Genomic DNA, 20,200 nt, shown 5'->3' with positions numbered 1-20,200 from the left:
GGAAAAAAGGAGAAGATAAAAACTTTCGAGAAGATTCCCAGAACTGTTCCTGGTTCTGGACGTGAATAGCTCCAGGTTACGAAAAAGCGACAAGGGTGCTTAGTGGACCGCAACCCACGTAGGACCGCCAGTTGACGAGCCCTTACCTAGTGCTATAGTAATGACCAAGACGCAACAAAGTTAAGAAGAGAAGCTTGGTTAGATGGTTCTTCTGGATCGTCCAATAATGACCGAGATGCGGCATCATGGAAGTTGCTATGGAAAACACCAGTCCCAGGGAAGATACGTAAGTTTCTTTGGAGACTAGCAAAGAAGTCACTGCCAACGGAGGATGTTAGAGCTCATCGGAACATGTGCATTTATGTGGAGCTGTGTATTCTTTGAGGCATTCTCTTCTTAAATGTACAATGGCAAGGTGTGTTTGGGCACTCGTCGATGGGGAGCTAGCGGAACACTTGTATGAAACAACGGAGCCTAGTGCGAGGCAATGGTTGTTTCCAATGATTGAGAGTTTGAGACACTATCAAATGGATCCTTCGTCAGGCTCTCGGTGACACTATGGGCTATTTGGTGGGCAAAACGACAGATTATCCACGAGGAAGTTTATCAACACCCTTCGGCCACACTTTTTCATCAACTGGTTCATAGCAGACCTCAAGTTAATCTTGCAAAAGGTGGTAAGAAACCGAGTTACACTTAGGGTCGCTGCTGCTGAAAGACCAAAGGCACCTCCGCCAAGATATGCGAAGATCCATGCAAACGCCAATCTAGCTCGCAATGGCATAGCGCGCTCTGCAGCAGCAATGTCAGGGATGCAACTGGCATTTTCCTTGGCTGTTCGGCCCTTACCATCCATGGAATTAACAAGGTTGCAGCGCCGGAAGCGATAGCCTGTCGTGAACCCTTGTGCCTCGCCAATGATGCTGCTTCAAAATTTCATTGTTGCATAGGACTCAAAGATGGACATATCATTAAGGAAATATAGCACCAAGCAACAAACTACAACTATATATTCAACTTTGAAGGGCGAGCTGTGAACACAAATGTAGATAGTTTAGCTAAATTTGCGAATTCTTTGGAGAGGGGCGCCATGTTTGGTTCACCCTCCACGATCGAATTTGTATTCCTCTCGATGCTACTTTTGATCAATACAATTTAGCTTATACCCCCTAAAAAAACCTAGTGCTACAGTAGTCATATCCCTCGATCGTGGTCGATATGTGTGCTATTACAGCCGTGGGACACTGCCATTGTACATTTGAGCATTATACTCCCTCCGGAGGGAGTAGTTAATAGAGAGACCAAGTTCCCTCAAAAAGAAATTTCAGAACCATACATGACTGAAACTCACGATTACATGAGAAATGCTAACTTGATACCGCAACAAGAGCAACCAGCAGGAATCGTAAGCATCAACGGTTATGAACATACACGCAGCACATTGCCCAACTGATCCAAAGGATGACTGGGTCGGTGATGGAAATTCGCGTGTGCGTGTTAACAGCTAGGCAGACAAGCGAAAATAGAGCTAGCTCAATTTACAATACGACTACTCAGTTATCAAGAGTTCCAAGACCAGAATTTCAAAAAAAAAAAGAGTTCCAAGACCAAGACCGTGCAAAGCTTCGCAAAATATCACCAACCATTACAAGCAGTAACGACAGCCTTCATGTTAACTGCTGCAATACCAACGGTCGGATATTGGGAAGAGAATCCGCTGGCCATGCCGGTTGTGCCTGAATAAGAGATGAGCAAGGCACCAACATACCGGGCACGAGCAGCAGGTTTGAGTCCCCTACCGTCTCCAATTTCGCCTGCGGCGTGCTGCGAGCTTGGCTGCCACCTCCTCCTCCGATAAGGGCAAGTAGTAGATCATCGGAGAGGCCTGTGTCCTCCTGAAGAGATCATCAAGTGTCTTGATAGTTGTTTCCGGTTGCTTTGGAGAAGGTGGAAGCACCTCCCTTTCCGACCTGGGGTTAGATGTGGTATACAACTTTGTATGAGGCTGTGGAGTAGGTGACAGACCCCATGCGGCACCAGCGCCACGGTGAAGCATGGTTTGGTTAGCCTCCGCTTGTTGGATGGCTGCTGCATTTGGCGTTGTATCCTTGCCGAGGCTGGTAGGCAGTGGCAGTGGGGGAGGGTGTTCGATTTTAAGCTTCACCTCAAGTGGATCAACAAATTCGGCAGCTAAGTAACTGCCATTGTTTAGGGGCCATTGGAGGTTGTAAACGGCATTCCTGGTAGCGATAGCTTCATCCACTGAAGAGTACTGTGTATCAGAAATAGGACAAGCAGGCAAGTCAACACCATGACGTTATCAAATAATGCATCACGAGATTCTTTGAACCAATAATAAGGCACGACAATGCTAACATCTCAGGTTTGCATCCTTCATACAGAGGAATACCAAGAACAAAAATTAACCCCTACCAGGGCCACGTAAAAAAGCACCAGAATATTTGTTAGCAACGACAGGCTAAAGCACAAACTATTGTTGTTAACATTTAGCAAATTTTAGCTGTAACACATGAAAGGCAAAACTTGGGAAGGCCTGAAAAGGTCATAGAAGGCGCAAACAAATGCTGAAATGCACCTCTAACAATATTCCGCACAGGTAAAATAAGACAATGAAGTTAGCGACATACTGTAACATAGCAGTGGGTCTTGATATCATCCATCCAGAAGCTGCAAACAGATCCAGTTCTACCAAGAAGCTCTTGCACAGCTTTCAAAGTAAATGGGCGCACAAATCGGTCAACTCTCAAGGAAGTTGTTGCAGGCTTCTGAGGAAGTGGCACTGAACAATGAATACAGAAGGGGAAAAATTAGATATGATGTACAGTGCAATAGTGAATCTACTTTACTAAAAGAGCCGAGAAACCTCACCTATCCGCTCTTTGTGAGAACCTCCACTTGCTGTTGAATTAGACCTGCCAACAAAATGTTTTAGAGCAGGCCGAACCACAACCTTTGGAGAATCAGAGCTACTTAGTTTGGATGTTTGTTGCTTAGGAATTTTGAGAGTATCCACATGGCGCTGACGTTTGATGGGCTCATCCGCGACAACTTCTTGGTCTGCATTTAACAGTGAGTTAGAACAAAAACATGACATGATTTCTCCATTTAAACTATTGATAAATTGTTACCAAATTTATTTGAGGAATGTACAATGTGAAAACAAAGGCCACAAATCTTACTAAAGGACTGCAAAAAAAAAATTGTCCTATTTCCCAAAACCGTACAAGAGCAGAATATATGAGGTACAACTGTTTCATGCAAGATTTACCAAAGACAGAAAATCCACAATGACAAAGATTACGCAATGCGGACAATGAACTTTACACATGCACACACATACTGATACATAAAAAAATGCCACAGAAAATGATATACTTTAATGAAGAAAACAAAAACGCTCAAGATATTCATATAGGAAAGGTATACAAGAAATGATCCAACACTGTATGCGTAGGGGGGTGAAGACAAACCTTCAAGTTTCCTCTTTTCAGATGAAGTTACTAGCTTCTCTTCATGAACAATATCCATTGTCTCCACAGATGAATCATTGGCAACAGTATTAAAGAGGATCACCTCTTTTACCTCTTCATGGTCTGAGGTAACCGCAGTCTTTCCTCCAAGATCATCAGATCTGATAATGGTATCAACATGCTTACTTTCCATCACATCCTCCTCTATCGAGCTCCTGTCTAAATTTAGTTTTTCAGGAAAAGCGCCATCAGGACTGTCCTCTTTCTTGTCCAAGATCATATTGGATTTAGATTCTATTTCTTGCAATGGGGTCCCGTTCTTAGACAACTCTTTGTCATCGTCCAATGCCTGCAAATCATCACCTACGGAGGGAATGTTGCATGGTGGTTTGACCATATCCCTCTTAACCTCTATTTCCAAATCAGAATTGTCAGCATTCAGGTCACCTTTTACATTAGTTGATATATTGTCATGCGGAATCGGAACACACTTGATTTGAGAACCTAGAACAGGATTGACCTCAGTTACCTGGTCATTTGTCCCTGCCACGGTTGGTTTGCAGGTACTGTTTGTGCGCCCAGAATCTTCGAGGTCCTTGCCATTCATCAAAGCATTATCACTCAAATCTATCACAGGAATCAGGGTCTCAGCATTTTGTCCTGGTGCAGCTGCAACAGCATCAACATCCAATGGATCAACATGTGACGCACTAGCATCTGGAGGTGATGATACTGCATCTTGCTCTACAATATCAGCATCTAACTTGTCTTTAGCAGAAGTTGCATCTAACTTGACATCAGTACTGGCAACATCACATGGTAGATAATTAGCAATCACTTTCTTGATGGTGCCTTCTTCTGGAGCCTTCTCTGCAATAATCTCACTATGACGATCAGCTTGTGGAGATGCTTCCTTCACTACATTACTGCCACTTGGAGCTGATTCTAGGTGATCTCCGTTGGTTGCCACTGCGTCACTTGGAGAAATTTCATCAGCTTTTGCCATATCAACAAGAGGAGCATCACTAACTTCAGTAGCAGCAACAAGAGTTGTCTGACTAACTTCTTCGTTACTAACTACAGCATCCTGACTAACTTCTGTAGTAGCATCGGCACTTTTCTCACTAGCCTCTGCAACAAGAGTTGTCTGACTATCTTCTTCGGTACTAACTACAGCATTCTGACTAACTTCTGTAGTAGCATCGGCACTTTTCTCACTAACCTCCGCAACAAGAGTTGTCTGACTAACTTCTTCGGTACTAACTACAGCATCCTGAATAACCTCTGTAGTAGCATCGGCACCTTTCTCACTAGCCTCTGTAACAGAACCAACAGGATATCCTTCCAGGGTTGCAACCTGAGAAGGACCTTCATCAACATTTTGTTCCACCGCAGCCTGGCAAACAGATGCATCAGCCGAACCAGGGGTTTCGTCCTCTTTGAGATCATCATCGGGAGGAGATCCACCAACTGGCCCTTCTCCACCAAGTATATCACCCTGAAGTTCCTCAAAGAGCCTTTTCACAAGATCATCCTTCAAGCCATCGGTAGGTAAGTTCCTCCTAGAGAGCTCATCCTTCAGTTCTGCAAAGTTCCACTGATCAATTGGCTGGTCATTCAGCACAGGATACGTCGTCATTGTGGCTGGAAAAATCCTGCAGTCTCATGAAATCAGCTACACCATTAAACATGAATTTTTACCAGCATCACGAAACAAAAATGTAAACAAATTTCAATTTATCAAGTGAAACTGCTTCCTTCTTTAGTTGCAGTTACCAAATTATGCAAACTGTCAGAAGACATGAATGCATATGTTTTTGCATTTTAGGGAGTAGGAACTCTGATAGAATAGCAGTTTACATGCTAAACAAAGATATTCTTCAGAGACATATAGCTACCAGACGATTGGTGGGTAAAATTATAGTCAGGTGAAGTGCTCCATGTAGAAACAAAAGGTTTCACACTGTGCATCTGTGTGATAAGTCATAAGTGTGAAAAACTGTCAATTGCAGTCCTCAAAACTGAAAATTCTGGATAGGTCATTCATGCACCATAAAACAAAATTGCATAGGCCATTCATGCACACAGCCGGCATACCGAAACCACAGAATTTATTTACTCCAGAGCATACCGAAACCCCAAAAAACACCCGAACCGAAAAACGACAATGGCCACTATAATTTCCTCTCACCGAACAGACCTACGCCTAAACCCTTCATAAACCCCCCTCAAATCCAGCGTGCTAATGCCTAACCATCTGAGCAATGTCCAAATCGTACGGGCGCATCAAAACCCTAGGAGGCGTGGACGGGCGCGTGAGCTCACCTCGCGACGGCCGCGCAGCGAGATCCCCAAACGGTGCCGGCCGCAGACCGCCCTTCAGCGAGCCTCGAAATTCAGAAACCTGCAGGCATGCAGGCGCACCAGATCAAAAACCCAAGCCACAAAACCCTACTGGAATTTTGCAGAGCACGCGACGGGACGGCGACTGCACGGACCGGCCGCCGCGGACCCGCGGAGACCGCGCGCCCCCCGGAAGGAAACAACCCAAAAAAAAGGAGCGCCGAAAACCTCGCAAAAAAAGTCCCAAAAAACCGCAGCAAAAGGGAGCGGGCGGGAGAATCTAGCAGACTACGACTCCATGGGAGGGGGAGGAGGAGGCGGGGCGAGGAATCGAGTTTCGCGTGATCGGGACCCGTGATTCTACCCGCCGCGGCGCCGATTCCGACGAGGGCTTTGCTTTTGCCCCGCCGCGCCGCGGCCAGCGAGGAGACGGAAGAGAATGGCGTGGTGGTGTTGGCGCTGCAGAGTGTCTCCTTGCTGTTGGTGGGGTCATATGGTCAGCTGCTATCCGGGAAGAGCAGCGGCCAGCGGGTGCTCGATGGTCGCTGACAAGTGGGGTTGCGAATGGGTGAAAACGCCTCTCACATCCTTTACAAAAATACGCTTTCGTTGTGAATGGACGAACTTTTCCTTTACGTTTTCGTGATCTATCTATAATGCTCTCGTGGAAGAGGCAAAACCCTACCGCCCACCCCGCGATTCCCGAAATTTACCGAAATGCCACTCTTCTCCTCCAAATTCGCACCGCTGATCCCCCGCCTCCGCCGCCTCTCCACGGCGGCGGCGACCGCCGGCGGCGAGGACCCGAAGCTGTCGCGCATCGCGGACGAGCTCCTGGCGCTCTCCTCGGCAGAGCTGGATGACTACTCGGCCCTCATGCGCCTCAAGCTACGCCTCTCGCTCACCTCTAACCCAGCTGCCGGATTAGGTCCTGGCACGGCCGGGGACGCGGCCTCCGGGTCGGCGGGGGCCGAGGAGGCCGCGGTGGTGAAGACGGCGTTCGACGTCAAGATCGAGAAGTACGACGCGGCGGCCAAGATCAAGATCATCAAGGAGGTGCGCGCGATGACGGACCTGGGGCTCAAGGAGGCCAAGGAGCTGGTGGAGAAGGCGCCGGTCGTCGTGCGCGCGGGCCTGCCCAAGGAGGAGGCCGAGGCGCTCGCCGCCAAGCTCAAGGCCGCCGGAGCTGCCGTTGCGCTCGAGTGATCCAGAGCCGTAAGGTGTCCCCATTTTCGATTCCTACCGTTCCTAGAGGATGCAACTCTTATGTGTGCGTTAATTTGTTTTGAATTGGAGTTTGTTGGGATTGGAGCAATTAGGTAGGGGTATAAGAAGATGTAGGGTTTGCTTGCATTGTTGTAGCTTATGACTAGCCTCCAAGCATAATCACTGATATATCTTCCTGGATCACGCAATAAGGTGTTAGTGTGGTGTGCTCTATCCTACTGGTCTGGATTAAACATTTCAATAGCTACATTGACTAGTGTGAAAGTATACAAAGATGCTGGCATTACTGTAGCTGGGATGCCATTCTTGTTGGCATTACTGTAACTGGGATGTCATTCTTGTTGCCATTACCGTAGCTGGGATGCCATTCTTGTTGGCATTACTGTATCTGGTGGTTAGAATATGCTAGTTTCAGTTATTTGTTGATCTGGAATGATGCCAATATGAGATGGCATCGATTCTATGTTGAAGTACATGAAACATTATCATGAGCACATTGGTGAGGACGAAGCATAGATTCGTCTGGATGGACAAGATGTGCTCACTTGCTTGAAATTGATGTTTGTGAAGGTGAAGTTCATATACTTTGCATGATTATTTTCCCACGAAACTGAGATGTGTTGTTTGTTTAACGGATGGGCTTTGATTGGAGATGGAGGTATGGGTAGCGAAGTTTTGTAGTAGCGCACTTGAATCTAAGACATCTGATGCCATGGCCAGTATCTGAAATTTAGCATTTGTGAACTGTTTGAATAATCAGTCCAAAGACCCATGGCTTATATGACGGTTCTACTGTGACACAATAAAGCAAGAGATTGTAATCATGAAGATGATGTATAATTGATAAAGGTCTTGTTGACCACTTATTTTGATCTTGAAATGTTTATCCCTTTATATGTGTTTGCCACTTTATAGGTGTTGACGCGCTATAGAGTATCGGCGTGGAAGAAGTTAAAGATCGAATGCTAAGTCATTAGCCGTTGTCTTATTGAATTAACCTGAAAGGCAAGGGATTTAGTAGTTAGTAATGGCTAACTGAAAATGTTTCCCTAGAATGTAGATATATGAAGTTTTCCTTCGTAAGAGTTTGGTTGTGTTCTTATTCTGCTACAAGGCAAGTATTTGAAGCATCTGCATCATTTTGGTGCAGGATGATACACTGTCAGGTCTAGAAGCTGGTATGCGGACCATATTTCATGGTGTATGTATCAGCATATCAGGGAGCTTATACAAAGCAAAATAGTTGATACCTTCAAGCATTCACTAGTTGAACCTTCAAATCTGATTTTCTTACAGTTGGTTTCGTAGAAACGAACATAGTTTTTGTGTGTCGTTATCTAGGGAAATCAAGTTTCTTGAATAAGTTGTATGAACATGGAGAACCAAACCTTGTGCCATTTCTTGTAAATCCCATAGTGTGCTTTATAAAAGCTCGAAATTAAGAATGTTGAATGAGATTAGGCCTTCTGCTGTTCAAACGTTCTATTGGTAGAATGGTTATTTCAATGGCATGTCTATGCTCAAAGTAGGGGCCTGGTGGGTGATTATTTAAGCTACATGGTCTTGGAAATTAGCAAAAAAATTGCATGTTTTAGACCACTTAGCATTGACATGGCCTTGTAAGAGTTTTAGTTGTATTATTATTCTGCTACAAGGTGAGTATTTTAAGTATTTGCATCATTTTGATGCTGGATGATAACTATTGGGTCTAGAAGCTAGACAGCCTATCAGGTTTTTTTTTACAAAACAAAAGAATTCGTAGATTCAGCTGTCCACTAGTTCAATCTTCAAAGGTGATTTTGTTACAGTTGATTCCATAGACACGGACATACTTTTTGTATGTCGATATGTATGGGAATCAACTGTCGATTAACTTGTATGAACAGCATGGAGAACTAGGCCTTGTGGCATGTTTTGTAAATTCATAGTGTGCTTTATGAAACCTCTAAATTAAGAGCGTTTAATGAGATTAGAATTTTTGCTGTTCAAACTTCTTATATTACTACAATGATTATCTCAGTGGCATATCATTGCTTATGCTTAAGTAGGGGCTAGTGTGTGGGTACTTTTAAGTTACATAATCTCGGCAGCAAAAATTGAGCTGCCAATCTGTTGATGTAAAGTAATTTCTGGATGTCAAACCTTGGAAATTAGCAAAAGTTTGCTCGTCTTAGATCACTTAGCATCAACATTATCATGTGAGCATGGCGCTAAGCCCAAAGGTTTGCTATGTTAATCCTGAGAGCGTGTGTGCCAGCTATTTTTGATCCATGACACCGGCTTTTACAAGCTAATCTGCCGTCGTTTGAGGTCTCCTTTCACTGGGAATCTATTAAAACTGGTCAGCTATTTTTGCAGCATTGTGCTTTTGCTCCTTTTCACTGAGAATCTATTGAAACTGGTTAGACATTGTGCTTTTATCATGTTAGGTAATATTGCCTACCTGTAGCTGTTCATCTGTGTTGGATTTTTTTTGCCAGTTTGGAATGAAAAATCTCTAGGTGGCTAGTTTTTTAGTTGGTGCTGCTGTACTTGATTTTCTCTTTTCGTGGTGCTGCCTGCGGCTCCTATTCTCTATACTGAATCAGAGATGTGTTCTTGAGACATAGTGATCCGATAGTATCCTTCGTACTGAAATTCAGAGTTGCAAAATCGAACATCTCTGATTTCAGGGCTGCAAAATCAAATATCTCTGATGGAGCCAACAGGGGAACAGCATGCAACCTGTCTTATATCTACGGCATGAACATCTACAAGTATGATCAAGTATTGTTGTCTTTGTGAAATCGCAGTGCAAAAGATTCTGACATCCCAATGCCATGCGTTCCTTGTTAAACAAACTTGTTATGGGATATAATAAGCACAAAATGGTGATGGATTATGGTCTGTATAATGTACTGTAAGTATGAGATTTCAGTATGTTTGAAATGTTGGAATTTCATCGAAAACAGGCGGTCCAGTAGGTGATCAGTTAGGCCTGTACTTGTCACCGGGATGCTCCCAGTACTCACGACCCAAAAAAATCATACCATTGTAGTTATAAAAAGAATCCGCAAAAAATGTTCTACCATGAGGGTAAAGTTATACTATGACACAAAATTTCAGATTTAAAAAGTTGAATACAAGTTTTGTTGTGATTGAACAGTACCAAATTCACACTGGGCTAGGAATACGGTCCATAACACTACCATGAACACTAAATTTATCTTATTTTTGTTTCTAGCTACTGCTTTAGATCGAAATAAAATTTGATTTCTATATGCCATGGTGGATGGATATTCTGTCTATGAAAATTATAGAACTTTTTAGGGGTGATTTTTTAGTCGGGATACCAACTCAAAAGTGACAAAGTTTTAGAAGTAAAATGGTTGTCTTTGGTGAATGCGTACATGCTTTTCTTGACATGGATATATTTCTCTTGAGCGGTGCTATGTGGACGACGTAAATTGGACGACCAGTGCACGACGATAAATTCCAGCTGGGGATCTCCTCCACAGCCGAGCAACGTCCGTTGGATTGTTTATCATGGATAGGTCGCCCACACTCTGTGGTGTGTGGAGCAATTTTTCTTTCTCTCCCAGTCCCACTTATTTTGAGACGAAAGGAGTATCATCTTATCTTTTTTTTATGTAGCCAGGAGGAGCATACTCACCTCACAGGTGCCATTGGTGCTATATTCAAACTATGTGGGGTTCTTTTTTCCGCCATGGAAGCCCGTGAGCATGGACGGCCATGGAGCCCTTGACGATCAAGCACAAGGAGCTTATTACACGCCTTTTTATGGTTACTTATTCTCTTTGAGACGTGTCTTTCTTGTGTTGTTGTTACCCTCAATTGGTATCTTTTATTTTGTTTCGTCGTCATGTAGGAACTAGCTCTTTTTCTTTTTGTGCTTTCTTTTATATTCGTTGTTGTGAACTTCTAGTTTTCTAAAAGAGACTTGTTTTGTGGTGGTGTTTGCTTTATTTATAAAGCGGGCAAGAGCCTTCATCGATAGTAGGAGAAAAATGTACGGTGGCTAAGGATAGCTAGGGATAGAAATAAAAGGAAGGGAGAAAACATAAATAAGGAAGGGCAGACCCTGCCCTCCAAGGTAGTATATATCTCGCTCATCTCCTTCTAGAGGCGTAAGTCATCTACAATCAACTTTACCACCGTAATCGCCAAGGATGGTTTTCTACCAAAGGTTCTTAGGTTTCACTCTTTCTAGGGGTGGCATGCAGCATAGCACACTATCGACAAGATGATATTTTCTCTTGGCTTTGGGCGTTAGCCGCCGCAGTCCTCTCCGCCACTCCCCTATGGTCATGGTCGAGGCTCCAATTGTTGCCACCTCATGGCAAGAACTTGGGAAAAAAACCAAAATGTGGGGCAAACAGGCAAAGGAGCAGTAGATGGACCGGCAACTCGTGGTGTTGATTGCAGAATTTGCACATGGGTTCAGTAGGCCAGTCCCTCGTATGCAGTTTGTCCGCCATCCGTCACAAATGGAAGCAGACTCTGACCTTCATGATCAATCTGTTCGTGCTTCTAGCATCGTTAGTAACCTTTAGGAGATTGGTTTAGCAATTGCTAAGGCGCAACATCATTGCACGTTTGTAGTCAAGTCGTCAAAGTCGACTCCACTGAATCAATAGTTATCTTCTCACCGAAAGATCGGGACACCTTCGCCCTGTCACCCCTCATCCAGAAGCCATTGTCCATAGCATCCTTGACAGAAAAATGGGTTTCTTCTTTGATAGATTGAAAAGCAAGCACACCACCTAGGCCGGAGAGAGGCCATCCACCTAATCATCTTGCCAGAACTCGGCCTTGTTACCATCGCCGATCGTGATACTTGTGCAGGTAGCAAACATGACTCTGCTCGTGTGATCACAAGGAACCGGGGAACCTTTCCAAGGTCTGGTTGAGTCTTCCATTTAGACTAGAGCCACCTTAGTCGTGAAGCTCTTACAAAGCATGACAGATCTTTGATCTTAACTTGTCCCATAGTTTTCGATGAACACATACGCCTCGAGTTGATCATGCATTTTTTCACGTGAGCTTCTTCATCTCCGGCCTCGAGGAATCCTCACATGAATTTATCAACCTTTTCGCCCGCCCACGCGTTGAGGACCAAACTAGTCAGGAAGTAAGTTGTCGAGAAGGTCAGCACCATATCGATGAGCACTAGTCTTCTAATTTTGTTCATAAGCTTTTCTTTCCACAACTTAAGCTCGTTGGTGATCTTTTTCAATTCGTGGCATGACCTAAACTCTTTTTAACTCCCAAAGTATCACAATGGAGAGTGCCAACTGACTCCTAGAAGCTTCAGAGGGTGTCCATCATGTCAATTTTGTCACAACTTTTTTTCTGTTATGTGATGGCACGGTTCATCCAATATCTTGATCGCCCACCTGCCTTTCGACCCCCCCCCCCCCTCTTTGAGGGGTGTTGTCTGATGGCAATGAGACACCCAAGCTCAAAGCACTCTTGCCTTGCTTGGTCAGTCGAACATGAAAGTTGTAGTTCTCCCTCATGTTGATTGGGCGGGCGGGATCTGCGATAACAACCTATGATCATTCTATCCTTGTAGATCTTGTGTTGTTCTTGATGTGATATGTCGTAATCATCTCTTCCTTGTACTCCCTTGTACTTGCTCGGCCGGGTCCTCTTTTAATAAATGTTTGTAAATGAAAAAAAAATACTTGTGGAACAAGTCATTTATTCTTTTTTTGAGGGGTCATTTATTCTTATTTTATTTCCCGTGAGCAAACAACTAATATCAGGAGAGTAAATTCAAAGCCGTGGACGAGGGCTTTCTTTTGCCCCAAGAAAATATCATCCTGCTCCCTAGCAATACAATCCGACGTGTTAATTAACAATCCGTTAGTACGATTAACCCCCTCTCGTCCGGTGAGCAATTTACCTCGTGGCGTTACGAGGAAACGCGCAACTTTCATTATTTACAATCCGGTCCACAGCCTCGACCTCTTTTCTCCTTCCTTCAAACCTTCTCCCTCTCTCTTCCGCCTCTCCCCAGACCCTAGCAGCCGCGGCGGCCGGGGCCAGCAGCCAGCAGCGCCGCTCCTCCACCTCCCCGGCGCGCCTCTCCGCCTCCAGCCTCCGGCCCCACTTCCTCGTATCCCCCCTCCCTGCCCCCTCCACCTCCGGCGAGCCGCCGCCGCCGCCGTTCCAAGAGGCCGCCGGGATCCTACCACTCCGTCGCGGTGACCCGCTGATTGCTTCAGGGATGGCGACCTCGAAGCTGCTGCGTGCTCTGAGGCGGCCCTCGTCGGTGGCCGCGCTGCGATTGGTGAGTTCGATTCTCCTAGGGGCATTGGATTGAGCGAGGGGAAAGTAGATTGGGGTTCTAGCGAAGGTTTTTCGCATAATATGCTCGGTTTGTTCCGTTCTAATTGCATGTCCGTGGTGGAGGCATGGGAGGGGGAGTGCTGGGGTGGGGCAAAAATTGTAGCCTCAGTGTATTGGAGAAATATATGGGAGAGTGTTTGGATGAGATCGAGGTTGTGGTTTTAGTGCATATTTGTTGCCAGTATTCATTCTAATTGATTGTGATCTTTCAGTTGATGTTGTACACATCAGAAGGTAGTGTTGAACTGTGTGCAATATTTTTTATGTGATCGCTGAATAGAGAACGCTGGGATGATCAACAAGGATGCTGCTTTTAGATGAAGCACATGTCCTTCCAACCTCCAGCTTGCGATTCTTGGCATTGTTAGTTCAGAACCGATGGAGTATAGCCTGATGTGTCTATAGGATCATCAAGGGTTATAGTTACCACTACGGACTAAAGTTGTCAGGGAGGCAAAAGACTTACGATTATTTATTTATGGTTTCAACAAAAACGAAAAGGGAAACAGAGGAACCTTGTTTCTTGTTGTTCATGTCACATTCATATGTGCGTAGTTAAATAGTACCTGTGTGTGGAATCTCATTTGATTAAGGCTTCATACCAGAGTATTTTCTATGGTGCGGTAGCAAAGGAATAAGTAATTAATCTGATGTAGAAGTCTGAAAATAGTTCCGTGTCTTTGTTCTCCAATATGAAATGTAGTCAATATAGAATGTTTCTGGATTCTGTTTCCTGCACACTCTATTTCATACTGTATTCATCGCTCTATATTATTGCATGTGGTTAACTGACTGCCATCTATTCTTTAACGTGGTATAGGCAACGACTGCCAATGTGCAAGCCGTTACTGGATATAGGCATCTGAATAATCGGAATCTAAGTGTGTTCAACGAGTTCTCAAAGCAGCTGAAGGGTGAGGCTAAGAGGTATGCTTTACTCTCTATGGTCTTCACCGCCACCAAAATTAAAAGGAAAATTTAATTATTTTAGCAGCATGCTTAACACATACTGTACTTGTGGCTAGCATGGTATGTACTTACTGTACTTGCGCCTTTGGTTATGTACAACCATGATGAGCCATTATGCTTGTCAACACTGCTCTTTTCTTTGCATTTTTCTTTATTACTTCAATGTTTCAACTGCAGTAATCCTGAATTCCAGAAATCTATGAAGGAGTTCAGTGAGAAACTTGGTGTGGTAAAGGAAGATCTCAAAGTAAGGTATAAGTTGATAAAAAGACTGCACTTCTTTCATTTTAAGTCGTATACATATAGCACTTCATTGAAACCTTTGTATGTAATAAGTTCTATATATTTTAGAGGCTTCTTTGAACATATTATAAAATGCCCTATGCAGAACTCAGAAAACAGCCGAGACAATTTCCAAGAGTGTTGAAGATGTTATGACTGAAGCTGAGGCAACATCCAAAAAGGTAAGCGGATCTGGCAATGGTTAACTGTTACCCACGTCCCCGTGGTTAATTATTCTATTAGTGGACGGGGATGTGTTAGCTTTAATGCCCACGGGGAAGCTGGTGGGTCAAATACCTTACCCAGCGCGCAAGACAGGGATGGGATATTACCCGCCTTACCCGTGAAGGCCTTATATGCGGGCTCTGAAATTAGTAGACCCAAGGTAATTCCCGCCCTTACCCACCCAAATTTCCACCCATCCCGTCCCTTTGGCCCCAAAAGCCCTAAGAAATCCCTAACCTAGCCACAACATATTGTTTATTATGCTGAAATGTTGTTTTTTATATTGAAATACTAGCGAAGGTTGTTGTTGAATGCGTGTATGGGTTTCCCCATGGGGATAAAAAACCGGACGGTGATGGGGATGGGAAGATTTTCATCCCCGCATGCGGGTATGGGGATGGGAATGGGCATGGGAGGGCTGTCGCGGGGACAGGGATGTGAGTCCAATACCCGCCTGGGTAATCCCCATTGCCACCTTGTCAGCCACAATTGCCTTCAAAGACAATCATTTGATCTTGCAAAACATGTTTTCATTTCTTTCTCTTTTCAATGTTCAGAATTTTGTTTTGTTCTCTTGCAGGTTACTGCAAATGTTAAAGAAAAAATGTCTGCTGCTACAGAAGAGGTAGTGTTAAGTGAATATCAGTAATCCAATATGGATCTTGCTTTCCATCAGAGAAGTTTTTTTTTTATTTAGTGGAAATCATTACAGGTGAAGGAAAGCTTTGGACTAGGAAAGGAAGAAACTTCAAGCTTCAGAGATGGTTCACATGGAACTTCAAATCACGGGAAAACTGAGGCGTCCTCACACTCAGATGACAAGTCCCAAGATGCCACAAGTGCCTATATGTTGTTTGATAAATTAAGGTCAACATTTTCATCAGCTTCACCAGTTGTGTCTGGTGCATTTGCAAAATTGAAGGACACAAGAGTCTCAACTTTAGCTAAGCAGGGATATGAAATTGTCAAAGATGAACTAAGCTCTAGCTCTAGCAGAAAAAAGAAAAACCATATTAGGCAAGCTTATTCTGCAGCTGTAGAGAAGAGTACAAGAACTGATATAGTTATTGTACCAACAAAGAAGTCAGTGGTGGGTGAAAAATGGGAAGCAATCAAGAATAAGGTATCATAAGTGGAGACTCCGCCTCCTTATTTTTTCACACCGGTTTTCCATCTAAAACATTTTCTCTGTGTAAAGATGCGAGGTCATCCAGTCTATAAGAGGGTGAACGAGTACACCAAACCTGTCGTAACAAAGGTGAACGAGTACACCAAACCTGTCGTAACAAAGGGACAAGAGGTACCATCAGAAAACCACAGTTTTTTTTAATTAAAACTGTGGGTCATGTGTTTTCACTTTTATGTTGTGTACTTACAAATGCAGGTAGCTGAGGATGTCCGAGAACGATGGGAGACAAGTGACCATCCAGTAGTTCAGAAAATTCAAGAGTATGATTGCACTCCATTATAAACTTTTATTTGTTCAACCTTGACTGTATGCTATTTGTTTTATCCCATTTCTTTTTTCTTTCTAAACTCCGTGCTTCCACTTTTAGCATAAATAGGGCTTGAAACCTAATGTGATTATCTATTCCTGTTGTTGCAAAGCACTTGATATCTTTTCTCTTCATTTGTAATATTTAATGCATCTATTGATTATCTGATTGATTTGTCTTTGCTCCTTCCATGCAGTATTAATGAAACTATTTTTGAAGAGACCGCTACTGCAGCATCTTTCAGGGAAATTCGGCGACGTGACCCGTAAGACATGCAACTCTACTTTGAGAAGTTTCAGAATGTTGCTGAACTGTATTCCACCATTTTGCCCACAGATCCTTTTCATTATCCGATTTTATTGGTGATGTTCAAGAAATGATCAAGCCTGTTCTTACCGCATATTCAAAGGTAACCTTCATCTAGCCAAGGAAAAACAATCTCTCATCATTTTCTTGAGAAAAGAATTAGGTGCTCTGTTATTCATATAGCTTGGAAAGAAAGTCACAAACATTTACCAGAACAAGTCTTACCTCATGGCGATAATCTCACAAATGTTTGAACAAATGAATGATTTATGCCCAGTTTTCCCCTGGATGAGCATGGCAACCCCCTTGGTGCTCTTTGCCTTGCTCTGGACAATCTTTTGATTTATATCTTTCTACACACCCCACATCACATAAACGAGTTGATGAGAATGCTAGGGAAGCCTCTTTTTTGCTGCTTGCAATCTTGTTTAGATTTTGATTCCACCAACCATTGATGGAGCATGTTAGCTGTTTTTTTAATTATGTGTATAAGCATGGAAGAAAGTGGTGCCAAACTATTCATTACATGTTGTCTAATTTACATACGAAATAATGCGCACATTGGTAAATATATAGCGATTTTATTATCTCAAAGTTACTTGTTATAATTTCAGGGTGATCTGAAGACTTTAAAAAAGTACTGCACCAAGGAAATACTTGAACGATGCGAAGGAGAGAGGAAAGGATATGCATCACAAGGCATGTTTTTTGATCACAAGGTAGGTCAACGTTTATCTATATTTTTCTTTGATTCCTTTGTAAATGTTGTCAGCCCCTCTGTAGATTTTAGTTCACTTGTACAAACTATGTTCTTCACAACACTATAGTTTGATGCTCCTAAGCTGGAATATATTAAGAAAAAACTGCAAAATAGCTCCTCTCTTTGTAAAATAAAAATAACATTTTTCTTCTTCTGAATTTCTACTGCCTTTGCAGATTCTTCACATATCTGATGCTGACGTAAGGGAAACAAAGATGTTGGGATCAGCACCCATCATTCTCGTGATGGTTAGTGCCTAGTGGCATATTGATTCATTGTTTTTTTCATTCTTGTTATGTGTTCTGCTTACAGTGTATCCTTGTTTCCAAACTCCATTTCAGTTCCGAACACAGGAGATTCATTGTATTCGTGATAAAGAAGGACAAGTAACAGAAGGAGGACAGGTAGGCTATTTACTAGGGCCATATGTAGCTGTGCACTTTGTTTGTATGTATTTTTTATGTGTGGTAAGCTCATAGAAGGTAACACCATTGCTAACTCAGAAGACGCCGCCCTTTAGCATTCGTATTATGCTAACTAACATGCTTGATTGAATTTACTTGTGCATGGATTTTTTTTTCTCAGTTAGTGGTTAGCGACCTTTTATTGCATTTAAGTATATGACAGAGGCAACATCTCCTGGAATGCCTGAGTGTGTACAATCTTTTTAACTAGTATTATTGTCAAGCTTACAGAGTAAATCATGTCATGTAACTAGAGTTGTCTAGGTGAAATAGCTTCATGTTAGCTCCAAAACTTGAACTTTGACCTGATTAGAATTTGATGTTATAGTCGCTAGCAGTTTGTTGAATATCTCCTGTAATGCCTGAGTATGTGCAACTAACTATTATTAACAAGGCTAGAGAGCAAATCGTGTCATTAGAGTTGTCTAGGTGAAATAGTTTCATGATGTCTCCATAACTTGAACTTGGACCTGACTAGTACTTCATTTCATAGACGTTTCTTTCAATTTTCGAGCTAGTGCTAGAGCTTTATAGGCGCAAGCAAATTGTTGAGTATGTGGTAGGCTTAAGTTTTCATTTATTCTAATATGTGCATGCTCGGAAGTCTATATTAGCACAAGTCACACATGATCGGGCTGCACTCAAACAATTCAAAGTGTTCAAGGCATATGAAGTGCTCTTATTAGTTTCTCTTAAGTCTTAATATGTGGCGACAGCCTAGTCCGTTTCTGTTGATAGATGAAGTGATGCACCCGTTTTTGTCTTGAATTATGCCAGGATTCAATTCGAACCGTCTACTATCAATGGGCAATGCAACTCATGGACAGCGATGAGTTGCCAGAAGAAGAATCCTACTACGCAGTTTGGCGGTTGCGTGAGATGCATCAACTTGGTGTTAAGGCCCTTATATAGAGTAGCACTTTGCTCTTTCTTCATTCCACTGGTGCGTTGCCGTTCGGAATACCTAAATGTTCCAAGTCTGACCGCTCGACAAACTATGCAGGCAATTTTCCATAAGTTGTTTCTCTAGTTTTAAATACTGACAGCCAGTCTCCCTGCTTCTTGCCCCATTTTGTTTGGTGATGTGTATCTAATGTGTACGACATTTGTAAAATCAGCTCCCCCTTTTAGCAAGTTGGCTGAGAACGGTTGTAGTGCTGATTGTTCTTGTTCTGAGTTGGAAAAGCTCGAGGCACCAAACAAAAATGCAGTTTACTCTTTTCGCTGGCAAACAATGTTGCTGGTGAGTAATAATTTTTGAAGGAGAGGAACCACATTTGAGTACTCTATCGTTAAATTTGCAACTATGCTAGCGTTTGGTTGGTGAGTGCCATCTTGTTGGCTGATGGTGAGAGGTTTTGCAATTCTAACTTAACCAATTGTTGGAATAAAAGACATTTTGTTTCCAAGTAGCGTTGAAGTTCAGAGACGTTTCATTTCGTTGCTTGTACTGTTGCTTCAGTAGTTTGATATTGTTAGATAATAAAGAGAAATAAACAAGACAGAGACACGGATTTTTACGTGAAAACCCTTGCGGGAGAAAACCATGGAACGCACAGCGGCGTATCACTATAATTGGGAGGAGTATTACATTACATGAGAGGACAAACCCTCTACGTGCTAATCTGATGGAGATCTTTCTCTCATCTATTCTATGACTAGCTGGTACTATATAAAGTGGCAAACAACTCTCTTCTTGGTGGACACGAAATAGAGTTATAGTCATGCTACGTCTAGCACGGTTGGCATGCCATAGTCCGGTAAGACTCTATCTGTAGTACAACACTTGTATGGGATTCGGAACACAATAAAATAACACTCAACCTTGAGACGAAATCCCTTACAATAATCATAGATAGCATCAACTCCTCAATTAAAGTCATCACAAGTAAACCTTGTGCCTGGAAACGTCCATTTAGGACTAATAAACTTTTCATGAAGTCATATTAAGCAAATCAATCGGTAGGTCGTCCAGAAAATAGCACAGCTATCAACAAAGCAGACTAACAAAACTTGGTCTCCCAATAAAAGTCCGAGTCTGTGCCACTGACCTTAAAAAACTGAAACTGCTCAATCATCAAATGACATAAGTCATCATATCTCCAGTGGTGCCTGAACGAGCGCATAGCTCATAGTGCAACATCTTGATGCACATCGCATTGTGAAGAACTCATCTCATGGAATTTGAACGTGCTTCAAAACTGAAACCACACACCTCGGCAAACAATACTCATGCAAGAGCATATGGTACGGACAACATCGCGTGCACCCAAAAACTGCCGA

At 43.1% G+C, this 20,200-nt stretch overlaps 3 protein-coding genes across 10 annotated transcripts; 2 read left to right on the top strand and 1 right to left on the bottom strand.

Moving 5' to 3' along the window:
* Positions 1-1,511: 1,511 nt before the first annotated feature.
* Positions 1,512-6,336, bottom strand: LOC125536180 (apoptotic chromatin condensation inducer in the nucleus-like). Of its 4 annotated transcripts, none has more exons than XM_048699348.1 (6): positions 6,199-6,336; positions 5,817-5,895; positions 3,492-5,146; positions 2,890-3,078; positions 2,649-2,800; positions 1,512-2,272 (listed from the first exon to the last, which is right to left on the bottom strand). In XM_048699348.1, the coding sequence occupies exons 3-6, from the start codon at positions 5,128-5,130 to the stop codon at positions 1,796-1,798; spliced, it is 2,457 nt and encodes an 818-aa protein (XP_048555305.1). In that variant the 5' UTR covers positions 5,131-5,146; positions 5,817-5,895; positions 6,199-6,336; the 3' UTR covers positions 1,512-1,795. The 4 variants fall into 4 exon arrangements, with proteins under 4 accessions (XP_048555305.1, XP_048555306.1, XP_048555307.1 ...); XM_048699349.1 differs by having other exon boundaries at positions 6,063-6,303; XM_048699350.1 differs by lacking the exon at positions 6,199-6,336 and adding an exon at positions 5,990-6,036.
* Positions 6,337-6,501: 165 nt separating this feature from the next.
* Positions 6,502-10,843, top strand: LOC125536179 (50S ribosomal protein L7/L12). 5 transcript variants are annotated; one of them, XM_048699343.1, is made up of 2 exons: positions 6,502-7,054; positions 10,695-10,843. In XM_048699343.1, the coding sequence occupies exon 1, from the start codon at positions 6,552-6,554 to the stop codon at positions 7,038-7,040; it is 489 nt and encodes a 162-aa protein (XP_048555300.1). In that variant the 5' UTR covers positions 6,502-6,551; the 3' UTR covers positions 7,041-7,054; positions 10,695-10,843. The 5 variants fall into 5 exon arrangements, with proteins under 5 accessions (XP_048555300.1, XP_048555303.1, XP_048555301.1 ...); XM_048699346.1 differs by having other exon boundaries at positions 10,699-10,716; XM_048699344.1 differs by lacking the exon at positions 10,695-10,843 and adding an exon at positions 9,734-9,884.
* A 2,165-nt stretch (positions 10,844-13,008) lies between these two features.
* Positions 13,009-19,191, top strand: LOC125536177 (mitochondrial import inner membrane translocase subunit TIM44-2). Its single transcript, XM_048699341.1, has 14 exons — positions 13,009-13,356; positions 14,236-14,342; positions 14,562-14,636; positions 14,773-14,848; positions 15,472-15,516; positions 15,604-16,014; positions 16,090-16,191; positions 16,276-16,340; positions 16,584-16,652; positions 16,724-16,796; positions 17,308-17,412; positions 17,630-17,701; positions 17,795-17,857; positions 18,695-19,191. Exons 1-14 carry the CDS (start codon positions 13,294-13,296, stop codon positions 18,827-18,829), a joined length of 1,461 nt encoding a protein of 486 aa, XP_048555298.1. The 5' UTR covers positions 13,009-13,293; the 3' UTR covers positions 18,830-19,191.
* The last annotated feature ends 1,009 nt before the right edge of the window (positions 19,192-20,200 follow it).

Source organism: Triticum urartu, chromosome 2 (assembly GCF_003073215.2).
Source record: "Triticum urartu cultivar G1812 chromosome 2, Tu2.1, whole genome shotgun sequence".
Lineage (NCBI taxonomy): Eukaryota > Viridiplantae > Streptophyta > Magnoliopsida > Poales > Poaceae > Triticum > Triticum urartu.
Note: the sequence above shows the minus strand (reverse complement) of the source record. Positions and strands in the feature narration are given on the sequence as shown.

Excerpts from the sequence above, each read along its gene's own strand:
- LOC125536179 (XM_048699343.1), top strand. The coding sequence starts at position 6,552 with ATGCCACTCTTCTCCTCCAAATTCGCACCGCTGATCCCCCGCCTCCGC.
- LOC125536180 (XM_048699348.1), bottom strand. The coding sequence starts at position 5,130 with ATGACGACGTATCCTGTGCTGAATGACCAGCCAATTGATCAGTGGAAC. Across the intron at positions 3,079-3,491 it reads TGAAAAGAGGAAACTTGAAG|ACCAAGAAGTTGTCGCGGAT; the intron begins GTTTGTCTTCAC and ends TGTTAAATGCAG. Across the intron at positions 2,273-2,648 it reads AGACCCACTGCTATGTTACA|TACTCTTCAGTGGATGAAGC; the intron begins GTATGTCGCTAA and ends TCTGATACACAG.
- LOC125536177 (XM_048699341.1), top strand. The coding sequence starts at position 13,294 with ATGGCGACCTCGAAGCTGCTGCGTGCTCTGAGGCGGCCCTCGTCGGTG. Across the intron at positions 14,637-14,772 it reads AAGGAAGATCTCAAAGTAAG|AACTCAGAAAACAGCCGAGA; the intron begins GTATAAGTTGAT and ends TGCCCTATGCAG. Across the intron at positions 16,797-17,307 it reads TTCTTACCGCATATTCAAAG|GGTGATCTGAAGACTTTAAA; the intron begins GTAACCTTCATC and ends TTATAATTTCAG.